At 62.8% G+C, this 13,600-nt stretch overlaps 1 protein-coding gene across 1 annotated transcript; it reads left to right on the top strand.

Annotated features, from left to right (window-relative positions):
- Positions 1-6,012: 6,012 nt before the first annotated feature.
- On the top strand, positions 6,013-12,847 carry OVOL1 (ovo like transcriptional repressor 1). Its single transcript, XM_040971050.1, has 4 exons — positions 6,013-6,112; positions 11,032-11,249; positions 12,131-12,320; positions 12,552-12,847. The coding sequence occupies exons 1-4, from the start codon at positions 6,013-6,015 to the stop codon at positions 12,845-12,847; spliced, it is 804 nt and encodes a 267-aa protein (XP_040826984.1).
- The last annotated feature ends 753 nt before the right edge of the window (positions 12,848-13,600 follow it).

A 13,600-nucleotide genomic window follows, 5' to 3' on the forward strand; every position in this document is an offset into this window, starting at 1 on the left:
GCTGGTTTCGCTGGGGCTGAGTAACTGTCCCGCCGCGCAGGGCCCCCCTTCCCCGAAACCGCCGCGGGCCGGGGCAGGGACGCAGAAGGGTGGGCCTGGGCACCCGGGGTTTTCCGCCACGCGGAGGCCGCACGAGCCCGGGGCCCGCGCGGCGCGCACCTCCCGCTTCGTGCGCACTGCTGCACCCGCACCCCCTCCGCGAGTGGCGTTTGGGGTGCAGATCCTCGGGCTTCTGGGACCGTCGTGACGGGGGGCGTGCGAGGGGCGGCCGAGGCTCGAGGCCCGAGGCCCGCGCTGGACCGGTCGGACGGGCGCCGCAGGGCTTGGCGTGGCTTCCCTGACGCCAACCCGGCCCCCACCCGCCCCGCTTGAGGGTGAGGAGCCGGCGCCGGGGTCGCGGCGTGGCGCAAGCTGCTGACCTTTGGCCGAAGCTCCGCGGGAGTCACGGGGTGAGGGTATTGGAAGTCGTGCTCGTGGGAGGCACGCGCGGGAAAGTGGCCAGAAACCTGTAAACAACGGGATGCAGACAGGGCGCACGGGTTGGCACCGTGTGGCCGGCAGGGCCTGGGAACCAGAGGGCCAGCAGGGGAGTGGCCTGGGGACAGCCCCTCTCCCCAGCACATACCGGGAACCGGAGCTGAGCCCCCGGGGTGCACGGAGCCCAGGCATGCAGGTGCCCCAGTGACCGCCTGCCCGTTTCCAGGGCACAGAGCCGTGGTACTGCTGACTGCCCCGACAGACGCCTGTGGCTCTAATTAGCCGCTTTGAAGATGAAACAAGCCCGAGCCACTGCCGCCACCGTGCCAGCCGCTTCTCTCTTACCACCCCCCCCCCCTTCTTGCCACCGCCCCCACCGGGAGCTGGGGTGGGCAGGTAGAGCTGGGCTCGCAGTGCTGGAATCGGCCACCCGGAGCGACAGGTCCAGCCAGAAGGCCCGGTCTGGGCTCCTCTGGGTCCCGGCTAGGTTCTGCTCTGCCGCCGTCGCCACTGACTCAGAGGCGGCAGCCCCAAACCACTTCCCTCTAGGTACCTCAGTTTCCCCATCTATAAAATGGGGCTGATGATGCCCCAGGAGGCTCCAGGGCGGGGTGGACTGACTAATTAAACCTAAGATGAAAGAGGCCGGTATGAGAGCAGCGCTGGGGCGGGCATGCTGCCTGGAGCAGGAGGCCACCGGCTTCCAGCAGACACCTGCTCTCAGGGATCGGAGAGGACGCCCAGGTACTGGTCACTCCATGGCAGAGGGCCCGGTGTGGCACCTGGCCTGCTCCTCCACACGGCCAGGGTCTGCTCCCCTGGTGACCAGGCTGGGAGCTTCATGCCCCCCTACCGCAGCCCAGCCCCATCTCTGTCCTCCCCCAGTCCAGGCGGGGGGCACACAGCTATGGGAGTGTCTCTCCAGGTGGCAGGTCTGGCTCCCCACCCAGTTAGCCTGTCCTCAAGGCACAGGAGTGGGGACGCGGATGAAGGAGCAGGCAGGTCTGCGGTGTGTGTGCAGAATGCCATCAAACGGAATGACAGCTTTTGCACCATGACAGTGGCCAGACCACTGCGGACCAGGGCCCTTCCTCTACTGGTGAATTTTAAGCTTTTTGAGTCACATCTGTTAAAGGCTCTGGAAAATGGTGTTGGAAACGGGGCCCCTCATGGGCAGAACTTCTACTCTGGACTCAGTGAGGCTCCCACAGGGCCGCCCCCGGCGAAGGGACAGGGGCACGCAGGGGTCACTCCCAAGGCCCAGATGGCCAAGATAGCCACTGACCACACAGCCCGGTCTCATCTGAGAGTAGGCTTGGCCTGTGCAGGGGACAGAGGGACCAGCGGGGAGGGCCTGGCTTGGGGAGGGCAGTCAGCAAGGACAAGGCACTGAATGTCCATTTGTAGGCCCGACTGGGAGCTGTGATGGGACTTTTATCCTGTTTACCAGGGTATGTGTGTGTGTGTGTGTGAATTTTCACTTGTTGGAGAATTTCAGAGCTCCTGTCCACTGACTCAGTTCACACATTCTGGATCCAACCTGGGAGCCAAGGACTCCATCTGGGTCTCCTGTGTGGGTGGCAGGGTCCCCAGGGCGTGAGCCGTGGTCCCCGTGGCTTTGCAGGGTACACCTTGCAGGAAGCTGCAGTGCAGATCTGAGCCAGGAGACAGAGGGGAGGTGGATGACTCAAGGGGAAAGACGGTGGGAACTGGGAGCCTGCAGGAACGCACGCAGGGGCACCCCCTCTGACGGCTGGCTGTAAGGATCCCCCTCCAGCAGCAGCCGCGTGCCCACTCTAGCTGGCCCAGCCTGTGGCAGTGCCTCCTCTGACCCCTGTAAGTTATGTCTGCCACTGCTCTGGATGCCACAGGGTTTGGGGAGCATGGCCAGGAGGGGCAAATCGAAGTGCTGGTTCGTTCTCCCACCCAACACCGTGTGTGTGTGTACTGCTCACTTCCAGGCCCTTCCCCCCCAAAAACACCCCCTGGCACCTCCCAGAGACCTTCCTGGGGCACAGAACTGGGGGAGGGGCTCAAGCCTTCTGCCTCCAAACAAGTCCTGCCCTCACTCTTGGGCAGGCGGGGAGAGGCCCAATACCACCCCCACCTCCAGCTGTCAGTTCTCCACCGTGCCAGTTGCTCACCATGTAAGTCCTGACTGCTGCACTTCCCAGCAGGCTCCCTGCGGTTGTGCCTGGGAAAGCACCAGATGGCCCAAGTGCCTGGGAGACCCGGAAGAAATGCTGCTTTGAGCTGGTCCATCCATGGTCATTGCTGCCACTTGGGGAGTGCTCAGGTGGGCGGAAAATCTCACTCTCACTTTTTATATTTTTATTGGAAACGCAGATTTACAGAGAGAAGGAAACAGATGTTTTCATTCACTGGTTCACTCTCCCAGATGCCGCAGCGGCCAGAGCTGAGCTGAGCTGGAGCCAGGATCCAGGAGCTTCCTTTGGGTCTCCCTCGTGGATACAGGGTCCCAAGACTACTGCTTTCCCAGGCCACAAGCAGGGAGCTGGAAGGGACATGAAGCAGCAGAGACACCGGTGCCTATATGGGATGCCAGTACTTGAAGGTGGAGAATTAGCCACTTAAACCATCATACCAGCCCCAAATAAATATTTTAACCAACTTTTTAAAAAAAGATTTTATTTTTATTTGAAAGTCAGATATACAGAGAGGAGGAGAGACAGAGAGGAAGATCTTCTATCTGCTGGTTCATCCCCCAAGTGGCTGCAACAGCCAGAGCTGTGCCAAAGCAAGGAGCCAGGAGCTTCCTCTGGGTCTCCCACGCGCGTGCAAGATCCCAAAGCATTGGGCCGTCCTCGACTGCTTCCCCAGGCCACAAGCATGGAGCTGGATGGGAAGTGGAGCTGCTGGGATTAGAACCGGCGTCCATATGGGATCCTGGTGCGTTCACGGCGAGGACTTTAGCTGCTAGGCCATACTGCCGGGCCCAAAACACAATCTTGCAGAAACATTCGGAAATCTGTAGGTTTCACATGCATGTTAGTTTTTCCAGCTTCTCTCGGAAAATGGGAATATGTGACCCCGGGTTTCTGTATTCAAATGACATGTTGGGACTGCCTTCTGCTTTTTAAAATGTTTACTATTCAAGAGAAAGACAGAGAGACAGAGCTTCCAGTGGCTTGCTCACTGCCCCAGTGCCCACAGGTCCCAGGGCCAGGCTGGGCTTCCCACCTGGAGTGCTAGAACCTCAGCTACTGAGACATCTGTCTCCCGTGGCAGCAGAAAGCTGCAGGCCGGTACAGAGGCAGACAGCCAAGTCGGCACTCCGATGTAGGGTGCGGGCATCCGGCCCAGGCCCACCCAAGGGCTCCTGCCACGGCTGCTTTTATTCTCCTCATCTCGTCTCTGCCAGCAACACATGGTGGCCAATGGGTCCCGAGAGCCGCGATCACAGGTGGGCAGCAATCCCCTGGTGCATGTGAGGATGCGTGAACAGCAGGGACCCACCAGCCCACCTGGGGCCTGGCTGCAGACCCTCTGGCCTGATGGAGGTGTTAGGGGGTCAGCCTCACGCGTCCACCCTGCCATGCCCCGCACCCTCTGGGTCTCCTGGACCCACTGATTTGTATTCCTCCCCACCTTCTGCCCCGACTGTGCCATCCACATCTGCATACTAGCCAGTCAGCTAAGTGCACCCCACAGCGCATGCCCAAAAGCAGCCTGTCTCCTGGACCGACAGTGTCTGTCGCTATCCTGGGGCTGACTACCAGGGCTTAAGTGCCCAGCAAGTAATCGCTGGAGGTCAGGGACAGTGTCCCGCCCCAGAGCAAGGGGCACCACCAGGCAAAGCCTTGGGAAGCACAGGAGGAGCTGGGGGCTAGCGAGGGTGGGATTCCCAGGTAACAGACAAGGACAGGCCTTTGGAAACAGGCTTTGGAGTGAGGAGGAGGAGGTGGCCCACAGGTCCCCAGAGTGCACACCCTCCCCACAGGCTGGAGGGAGGGAAGGGGCCCCACAGCACAAAGCAATTTCCACCTGCAGCCCAGCCCGGAAGTCCACCAGCAGCCAGCCTCTCCTCTCCTGACTTTTGAACTGTGCGAATTCATTTATCAGCCTCATTTCCTCCCAATCTGTTCCTTGTTCCAGCTAACATGTCCTACACCCTGAGAAGGACGCCCGCGGCCTGGCAGGGGGAGGGAGGTTCTTCAGTACTCTGTTGGGGAGGGTGTGAGCAGAGGACACTTACTGCCCCCAACAGATCAGCCAGGAGGGGATGCCAACGTGGCAGAATGTTGGCCGCCCAGCACCCCAGGGAGACCCGGCAGAGCCTGAGACTTGAGGGTGGAGGGAGGTTCAAGACGGACTCTCAACTCAGGGGCGGGAAGGAGTTGAGTGTGGGAGACCCCAGGACCAAAATGCAAGGGTTTTTCCATACCCTCATGGGCTCAGCTTGGCCAGCTTGGATGCCCACCCTCCAGCCACTAACTCTTCACCTGACAGAGGGTGGGCTCCCCGCGCCAGTACCCTTGCTATGGTACTGGGCCCTCCTGGTCTCCATGCCCACAGCCCTGCGTGCCTTCCCGCACGAAGCCATCGCCCTGCAACAAGTACCCAGGCTGAACCACCCATGGCTTAACTCGGCCTTTGGGGAGCCCGACCCGAGGCGCGGGGTGCCTGCCCGGTTCCACCAGGGAGGGCTGCCCCGATCTGCCCGTTCCCGCCCCCTCTGCCCCGCACCCAGCCAGGCGCCCCCCGGGCGCGCCAGGGTCGGGCAGGGCCCAGCCGAGCAAGTTTGGCATTTCATCACCCTCGGAGCGTGCGAGCGCGGCGCAAATAACGTTGCCCCGTCCCCGCCCTCTGTGTTGCCCGCTCCCTCCGAAACTCCCGTTTGCAGACGCCAGCATGCCCCGCGGGAGGCGGCGGGCGGGCGGGCGGGCGCCGGGCCCGCAGCGCAGCCGGTGCAGGGGGCAGGCTGCCCGGCGCCCGCCCCCGCCCGGCCGCCCCGCCCGGGGCCGCGAGGCCACCTCACCCGCAGCGGAATGGAAACCGGTTCGACAGGTAACAAATAGGTGGGTTGTCACCGTTATTTCCCAACGCATGCGCTGTCGCTCTCCGGGCCACTCCAAGCTAATTAGATCAGATCACACACGCACACACACACACACACGCACACACACCCCGCCCCAGCCACCAACACACACCGCCGCGAGCTAATAAAGCGTGAACCCGTCCGGCCGGCTCGCACTTGAAGACTTCTCCAGCGGCCGCAGGGACGCAGCCGAGCCGGGAGACGCTCACCTGCCGCTCCTCCGCGGGCCCGGCGCACCTGGCCCCCGGCGAGCCCCGCTTGGCGCAGCGAGGACCGAGTCGGGGCGGCTGCGCGCGCCGTCTGGCCGGCTTTCCGCGGGACGTGCGGGCGCCTCCTTCCTCGCACTTGTACCCTACCCTCCCTCCCGCCTCGGGCCCACTCGGGCGAAGCTTGAGGCGGCTGCCCCGCTACCTCTGCACCTAGCCCCGGCTCTCCCGTGACGGAAGCGGACCGCCCCGGGCAAGGAAGGTTCGAAAATGCCCCGCGCATTCTTGGTGAAGAAGCCGTGCGTCTCCACGTGCAAGCGGAACTGGAGTGAACTCCCCGACGAGGAGCGCGGCGAGATCTACGTGCCAGGTGCGCGGCGAGGGCGCGCTGGGGGGCTGGGGCGCTGCGACCCCCCAACTCCCGGCACTGTTGGGGGAGGACCCTCGGACACCCGGGCCGCCGGGCAGGGACGGCGCCGGCTCTTCGGCCTCGTGGGGTGCCCGCGGGCTGCCACCCCGCCGCCCTGGAAAGCAACGGGCTGTGTCACCTGCCCGGGCGACCCTGGGCCCTGGCGTCGTAAATCCAGAAAGGCAGGACTTTGATGAGACAGGAAGGGGGCACTGGAGCGGTGCCACCTCGAGGGGCAGGGAAGGAGCTGGAGTCTCTGTACACCCTTCTCTCTCTCCACTCCCCGCCGCTCCGTCACAGTGCTGGTGGCCTGCTCGGGAAGGGTCCCCGTGCGCCCCGAGTGTCTCCGAAGCTACGGGCATGCGGTACCCGGGATGGATTGCGGCACCCCGCTTCAGCCTAGCAGAGACATGGGTTGAGTGGCAGGATCTCACACCCTGGCCCTGCAGGGGCGCGGGGGATGGGGTGGGGAGGGAATGGGGGGGGAGAACAGCCCCGGGAAACTGGTGCGTCCGGTTTATTTTTGGAAGACGCCTCTCCAGCGTCCGCGTCCACTCGGAATGAGTAACGCGGGCTGTCCCTTCTTCCAGTCGCATCCTTCTCGGGGGACCAGCCCCCTCCCAGACACTTGTGCGCTTTCTGGCCTCCTCGCCCGCAAACAGATCTGCGTGCGTGCTGGAGAGGCCCCACTTCCGTCTCAACTCCCCCTCCCTGGGCCGGGGGTAGGGGTGGAGCGGGGGCTGCTCCCGGCCCGCTGCCTCCAGGGAGGGGGGAGCAGTTGTAATTAACCAACTGACTTTGACCCTTGATCTACAGGCGCCCTGGCACCGCCCGGCCTCCTCGGAGGAGGAGGATTGGGAAGTGAGCGTTTGGGGGTGAGGGGACTCCAGAGAGAGTCTCGGTCAGTGTCCCTCCTGAAGTGAGGTGTGGGACGCAGCAGGTGGCATCGCCTGCACTGCAGCGCTGGGGCATGGGGTGTGGAGGTCCCAGCTTAGCCTCATCCCAAGGGGGCCAGGCCCCACTCTTCTGTGGCCTAAAAAACAGGGCAATATGCCTGGCATCCTTCAGGGAAACTGAGGCACCCGCGACCCCTCCTCCCGCAGTGGCCTCCTCAGGGGAGTGTGTTAGGGCATGCGGTCAGGCTCTTGCTCTGCCAACTTCCCTGGTCAGCTGGCTGGTTCTGGGGACCCCTCCCCCGTGTGGCAGTGACAGGGAGCCCCTTCCTACTCCTCCCACCTCCCTCCCCCCTAGTCCCTCACTGGCCTTGCTGCTCAGCCGCTCCCTGGGATCTGATAACCTGCTCTGTGTTAAAGGTGACTGCGCGGGTTGTTACTTCTAGTTTGATTTCCCATCCCAATCAGTAACAGATCATGTGTTGGCTTTCACAAAGGACAAAGAAATTCCGCTTTCTCAAATCATTGACTTACCCAGGCCCAGTGACCCCTCCTCCTCCTGCCACCCTCTCTGATGGGGCGGGGGGAGGAGAGGAGGCTTGCGTCCCAGGGACTGTGCCGTCGTCATGGGTGGTCCCTACCTGTCCCTGCCGCTGCTGTCCAGTTGAGGGGATGTGGGATCAGGGTGGTCCCAGGTGCAAGGCCAGGAGCATAAGGTGGCGGGGGCATCCCTGCTGCCTTCTGCGGTGAGGATTTGCCTACATCCCCGGCCAGGAGAGTGTCCATGAGGCCACTAACAGAATTCACCTTGCCTGTGAAGCCTGTGGGGTCTGTGCGAGAGTTACCCCGTTTCGGAGAGGGACAACGGGAATGTCCTGGGTGCACTCAGACTGCATGCCCCGGTGCCTGTCCCATGCTGGGCCATTCCATCCCCAGCCAGCCATGACCCAGGAGCCAGCTGGGCACGTTTCAGCTTCCCCTCCCAGCTAGGCACTGACCCTGCTTCCCGCCCTCATCCACCCCATGATGACTGGGGGAAGTGGGAGGCCTGACCTGCATGTGGGAGCTCTGAGACTCTTGGAGACCACCTGCCTGGGGATTGCATTGTCTAGGAGTGCCGGGCTCTTCCTTCAGGGTGGCCCTGGAACCTTCCTCCCTAGGCCAGATCCTAAAGCTTTCCCTCTCAAGGCGGAAAGGGGAGCCCCTGAAGCTGAGGGCTGCAGTGGGGAGAGGTAAGGGTCTGGGGTGAGGGGGCCGTGACCAGACCCAAGGTTGCTTCTCCCAGAGAAGGAAGTGAGGCTACAACTTGAGGAGTAGCCTAGGAACCTGTTGCTTAGAGGTGCTGCAGAGAACAGGCCCAGCTGAGGAGCACTTGAGGGCGGCCCTCAGGCCCCAGCCTCCCTTCCAGGTGTGGCATGGCCAACTCTGCCCCCTCCTTCCTGTATGGGAGACCCAGGGCGGTGGGCGTGGAGGAAAGGTGGGCTTCCCCTAAGGGCTGGGCTCTCTGTGCTGCGTCCCAACGCTGCTGCCGGCCAGCCTAGGGCCCAGGGAGTGTGTACCTGCACGGGCCGAGGTCAGCCATGCACTGACCACTGTGGCAGTTCCTGGCAAGTGTCCCGTGCGCTCCAGGAGCCAGCCTAGGAAAGGGGACAGCTACTGTGGCTGAAGACCCAAGAGCGTCTTGGCTCCGGACAGTTGCCTTGCGGGGACTCCTGCCTGTCCCTTGGGGTGCTGTCGCCTGTCCTCTGCCCCAGGTCCCAAAACAACCTACGGCCTGTTCATCTTAGAGAGAGCTGTGCAGGGAGGTGGCTGGCCCAGAAGTCATCCGCAGCCCCTGGGCCACTGGAGAAGGGAGCCCAGCCCTCCTTCCCCTGCCTTTTGTGACAAGGGTGCAACTTCAGTTTTGCTGACACATTGTCCCCCAACCCCTGCCTCCATGGTCAGCCCCCACGAGGTCAGCTGGGACAGGCCTCGTGGTCCATACTGGCCTGGAGCCTGGGAGGCAGAGGACCAGCACCACGTCCAGTACTGGGGCCCACGGCTTTCCATTTGAGAGAGGGGGAAGTGGGGAGGCAGACTGGGATGGAAGCCACCCTGGATGTGTCCACCATGCCACACTCCAGACCCTGGAGCCCAGCAGCCTCCTCCAAGTGAGGACAAGGTGGGCCACCAGGAGGGGCACACAGGTGTCGCTGAGGGAGGAGGCCCGGCTGGCGCGCCATTGCCACACTCCACAGGCAGCTGTGGGCGCGTGCCCGCGATGAGTAGCCACTGTGGCCTCTGCTTTGCAGGAAACATCTAATTAAGGGACCTCGAGCGGCCCAGCAGGGCCCAACCAGTTCTGCTTCCTGCCTCCTTCCGTGCCACTCAGCACAGTGGCCCTTGCCCCCTCCCTTTGCGCACACAGCGTAGGGGCACCTCCCAGGGGTGGCAGGGCGACAGGTTTGGCTGGGTGGGTATGATGAGGTAAATGGCCCCACCCAGCAGCCTCCTCTGCCCCCTTGCTCGGGGAGAGGCAGCCTGGAGCCAGGCTCCCTCTGGCCCCAGTGCCAGCCTCTCCAGGTGTGTGTGGGGGATGCAGGGGGTACCGGAGCAGTGGGCACACTGGCTCAACTCCCAGTCACGAACCAAGAGTGACAGCCATCCGTGCACCCATGGGCACCTGCCGTTGCTGCCGTCCCAGGTTCTCCCCAGCCATGGTCTCCCAGTGACTGTCCCCCAACCCCAGGTCCTGGGCGTGTCAGCACTGTCCCTGTCAGGAAGCCCAGCTGGCTGAATGTCTCCCATCCCGCCCGAGCACCAGAGCCTGAGCGAGCTGCTTAGCCAGCTCAGGGGCCAGGCTGGGGCCAGGCGTTGGTGATTCAACGCCCAGAATGAAGTGGCTCATGCCACCGGCCCCCGGACACACGGACGCCAGTGCCAGCCCAACGGGTTCTGCTCCTAGCAGAACTTTGTTGTGTTTTGAGGGGGCGAGAGTTGGGGCCTCTCCCGAAACTGGGCGCTTTCCTACTCAGCTTCCCTCCCCCCATTATTGCGTTCCTCTTGTGGCCTCGCCCCAACGCCCCCGGCAGCCCTCCCCAACACACCCTGGCCTGGCCCCAGAGCCGCCTCAGGGTCCGCCTCCCACCTGTCTCACCCCATCTGGTCCAGACCCCCACTTCCCCTCCCATGCTAAGGGAAGTGTTGTCAGCCTGGGTTCCACCATTGGCTTTGACCTTGGCTCCGCTGAATCCTGTCCCGTTTTCTTTGTCCCAGCCTCTCCAGCCCCGTTTACCATAGGGAGCGGCCTTTGGAGGAGGAGGCTGTCAGTATCGTGCTGTCTGGCCCAGGTCCACGAAGCCCGGGGAGCGGTCCTGCCCCGTGGGGGAGGGTTGCGTCAGCGCTGGGCAGGCCGCCCAGAGACTGTTAGGCCTCATCCACCTGCTGCTGCCTGACCTCCTGCCTGTGCCACCCTCCTGGCCCACCTGTTGGCACAGCGGAGCGTCCAGAGCCAGGGAGGGCAGCGGGCGGTGGGTGGAGTCGGGGGAAGGCAGGGGCTAGGACCACCCGCACCCCCTCAGCCAGCAGCTGACTCTACCTGGAGGGACCCAGACCCCAGGACCCTGCTGAGCCTCAAGGAGCCACCATCCCTGGGCGGGGCAGGGGATGCCCTTTGCCCTTCCAGCAGCGTGGCCTGGCATGGAATCCAGAAGGACTGGCCCAGGTGGGGCAGGCGACAGTCCTCGCCAGGGCAGCTCGGGCCTCCCAGTTCCGCTAAGACACAGATTACTCAGTGGGCAGTGGCGCTTGGCTGGCGTCACCTACAATTACCTTAATGGGGCAGGAGGGAGGAGCACGCGTGGTGGGTTGAAGGCAGCCCCACTCGACTGCATGCCTGCTGAGGGAGGACCTCAGGCTGGGGGAGTCTACTGACACCCCTCTGCACGCACACACACCACGCCCCATCCCTCCTTCCTACCCCTCACTGGGCCACGTTTCTCTCCTCAGTCAGCCTGGGCTTCTGCCCACCACAGCCCTACCAGGAGCCGGAGCCGTCGATAGCCGAGCCCCCTTCCTGTCCTCTGGCTTTGGATATGAGCATGCGCAACTCCAGCTACAGCGTAGCTCCGGGGCCCTGCGTGGTGGCACAGCTGCCCTCCGAGGACTTGGGCCGCCTCACGGACGCCCAGAGCCGGGAACACAGCTTCCTGAGCACCAAGATGAAGGTAAGCAAACCCCAGGCTGCCCGCAGGACCAGGCACGCACAGAGGGGGATGCGGCATGCGTTGCTTGCACAAGGAGATCCTCCTGCTTAGCAAGGGCATGGAGGGGCGGGGAAGGGGCTGGGCATGCAGGATTGCTGATGGGTTGAGTTTCTTGATGGAAAATTCTGGGGCTGGACAGTGAGGAGTGGGCTTGGTTCAGCTCCATCTTGAATAGCCACCTCTCCCTGGAGGCACGTGGCTAGCAAACCCCTGGCCCCAATGACCCAACGCGTTGGCTAGCTCCCAAGAAAGTTTCAGGCTGCAGGTTGCAGGGTGAGGGGGACAGTCCCTGGCAGAGTCAGCACCCCCCGAGCTCTGGGGTCTGTAGGTGTCCAGCAGCAGGGAGAGGACTCCTGGTGCAGAGAACACTGGCCCTTCCCCGGCCTTACATAGAGGCAGCACGTGCAGGCTGGGACAGGAGGGAAGACGTGCTGGGCGGCTGGCCCCGATACTGGACGTGCCCCTCCACCTGCTGCTCCCAGAGCCAGCCAGGGGGCGGGGTCCTGATCCGCATGGTCTTCACTAGCAGTGAGGGGCTTGCCCTGATGTGCGATGATCGCCAGGGGCAGGGGTGACCCCTGGAACAGGGACAGAGGCAGGACCCCAGGGACCAGGCATCGGGCTCTGGATTCGATCTCTGCAGCTTTGTAGAAACCTCAGATTTCTCATAATTAAAAAGAAAAAAAAAAAAAAACAGAGGGATTTTTATTAGATGAGAGAGCAGGGGAGGGGGAGGACTGCATCAGGCTGGGACACAGCAGACCTGGGACCCCATGGCTCAGCGGGGTGTCCTTCCCCGCCCAGGAGGGGCTGTCCGCAGCTCACGCTGTACTCATCCACAGGTGACCCTGGGGGACAGTGCCAGCGGGGACCTCTTCACCTGCCACATCTGCCAGAAGGCCTTCACCTACCAGCGGATGCTGAACCGCCACATGAAGTGTCACAATGATGTCAAGAGACACCTGTGCACTTACTGTGGCAAGGGCTTCAATGACACCTTCGACCTCAAGCGGCACGTTCGGACACACACAGGTGAGTAACAGGTGAACTGGCTGGCTGCTGCTGAAGAAGGGGGCAGCCTAGACCTGCCTGGTGGGAGCCCCGGGAAGGGGTAGGGGGGGGGAAATCACTCTCCAGCAGTCCCAACCTACACCCCAGATCCTCTCTCAGGACTTTGGTGATGGGGACAGGCTGGTGAGGGAGACTCCGGCCATCCCTGGGCCTGCCCACTGGCATGCCTGACCAGCCTCTTGTCCCCCGCAGGTGTGCGGCCCTACAAGTGCAGCCTGTGCGACAAGGCCTTCACACAGCGCTGCTCGCTGGAGTCCCACCTCAAGAAGATCCACGGCGTGCAGCAGCAGTACGCCTACAAGGAGCGGCGTGCCAAGCTCTACGTGTGTGAGGAGTGCGGCTGCACGTCCGAGAGCCAGGAGGGCCACGTCCTGCACCTGCGGGAGCAGCACCCCGACAGCCCGCTCCTGCGGAAGACCTCCAAGAAGGTGGCTGTGGCCCTGCAGAGCACTGTCACCTCGCTGCTGCAGGGTGGCCCCCGGCTCTGAGCCGCTGTAGGCCCCCAACAGGCAGATGCTGCCCACGCACATGCACAGGGACCCAGCCCTCTGCACTTCCCCACAGATTTGTCTCGTGGGCTCTGGGCTGGGGCAGGTGTGCATGGGCCGGGGGCGTCCGGGGAGGCCGAGGCCACCTCCTGGGTGAAGCAGACACCTTCTGTTTTCCCTGGCAACATGATTTTGGGCAGAAGGGACCCTGTTTGCTTGCTTCTGAACCTTGGCAAAAAGGATCCCTAAACTATACAACGAGCAAAGCATGCCAGGAGGACTCCGTAAGCCCCCTGAGAGGGGCTGCTGGTGCTCCCTGTGTCCGGGCTTGAACACTCAACATCCAGGGTGTCTGCTTTCAAGCCGGAAGAAGCCATGTGTCTCAGTCAGCGTGTGTGTGCACACACGTGTGCACACAGGAGGCCTTTCCACAATTCACCTCATTTTTGCGACATCAACTGCAAGGTGCCAAGGCGGTTCTGGTTCTTTTTTTTTTTTTTTTTTTTTGTAAGGATGTAATTGTACAGATAGTAATATATTTTTGGTGCCAATGGCGACTGTTTTTAAGAGAGGGATGGAGCTGGCTTTTCTTCATCCCCCCGCACTTCTATTTATCCAGACACTCTTCACACCCCCTCTGTGCCTTGGCTCTGACAGGCCGCCACCCAGCCCTTTGCCGCTGGCTCCTGTACCTCCAGGGAATACTGAGTCCCCATCCGGGACGAAGCTTTGGGGCCGGCCCACTGCCAGCCA

This window comes from Ochotona curzoniae, unplaced genomic scaffold (assembly GCF_017591425.1).
Source record: "Ochotona curzoniae isolate NIBS_2020 unplaced genomic scaffold, NIBS_Ocur_1.0 scaffold_4937, whole genome shotgun sequence".
Classification (NCBI taxonomy): domain Eukaryota; kingdom Metazoa; phylum Chordata; class Mammalia; order Lagomorpha; family Ochotonidae; genus Ochotona; species Ochotona curzoniae.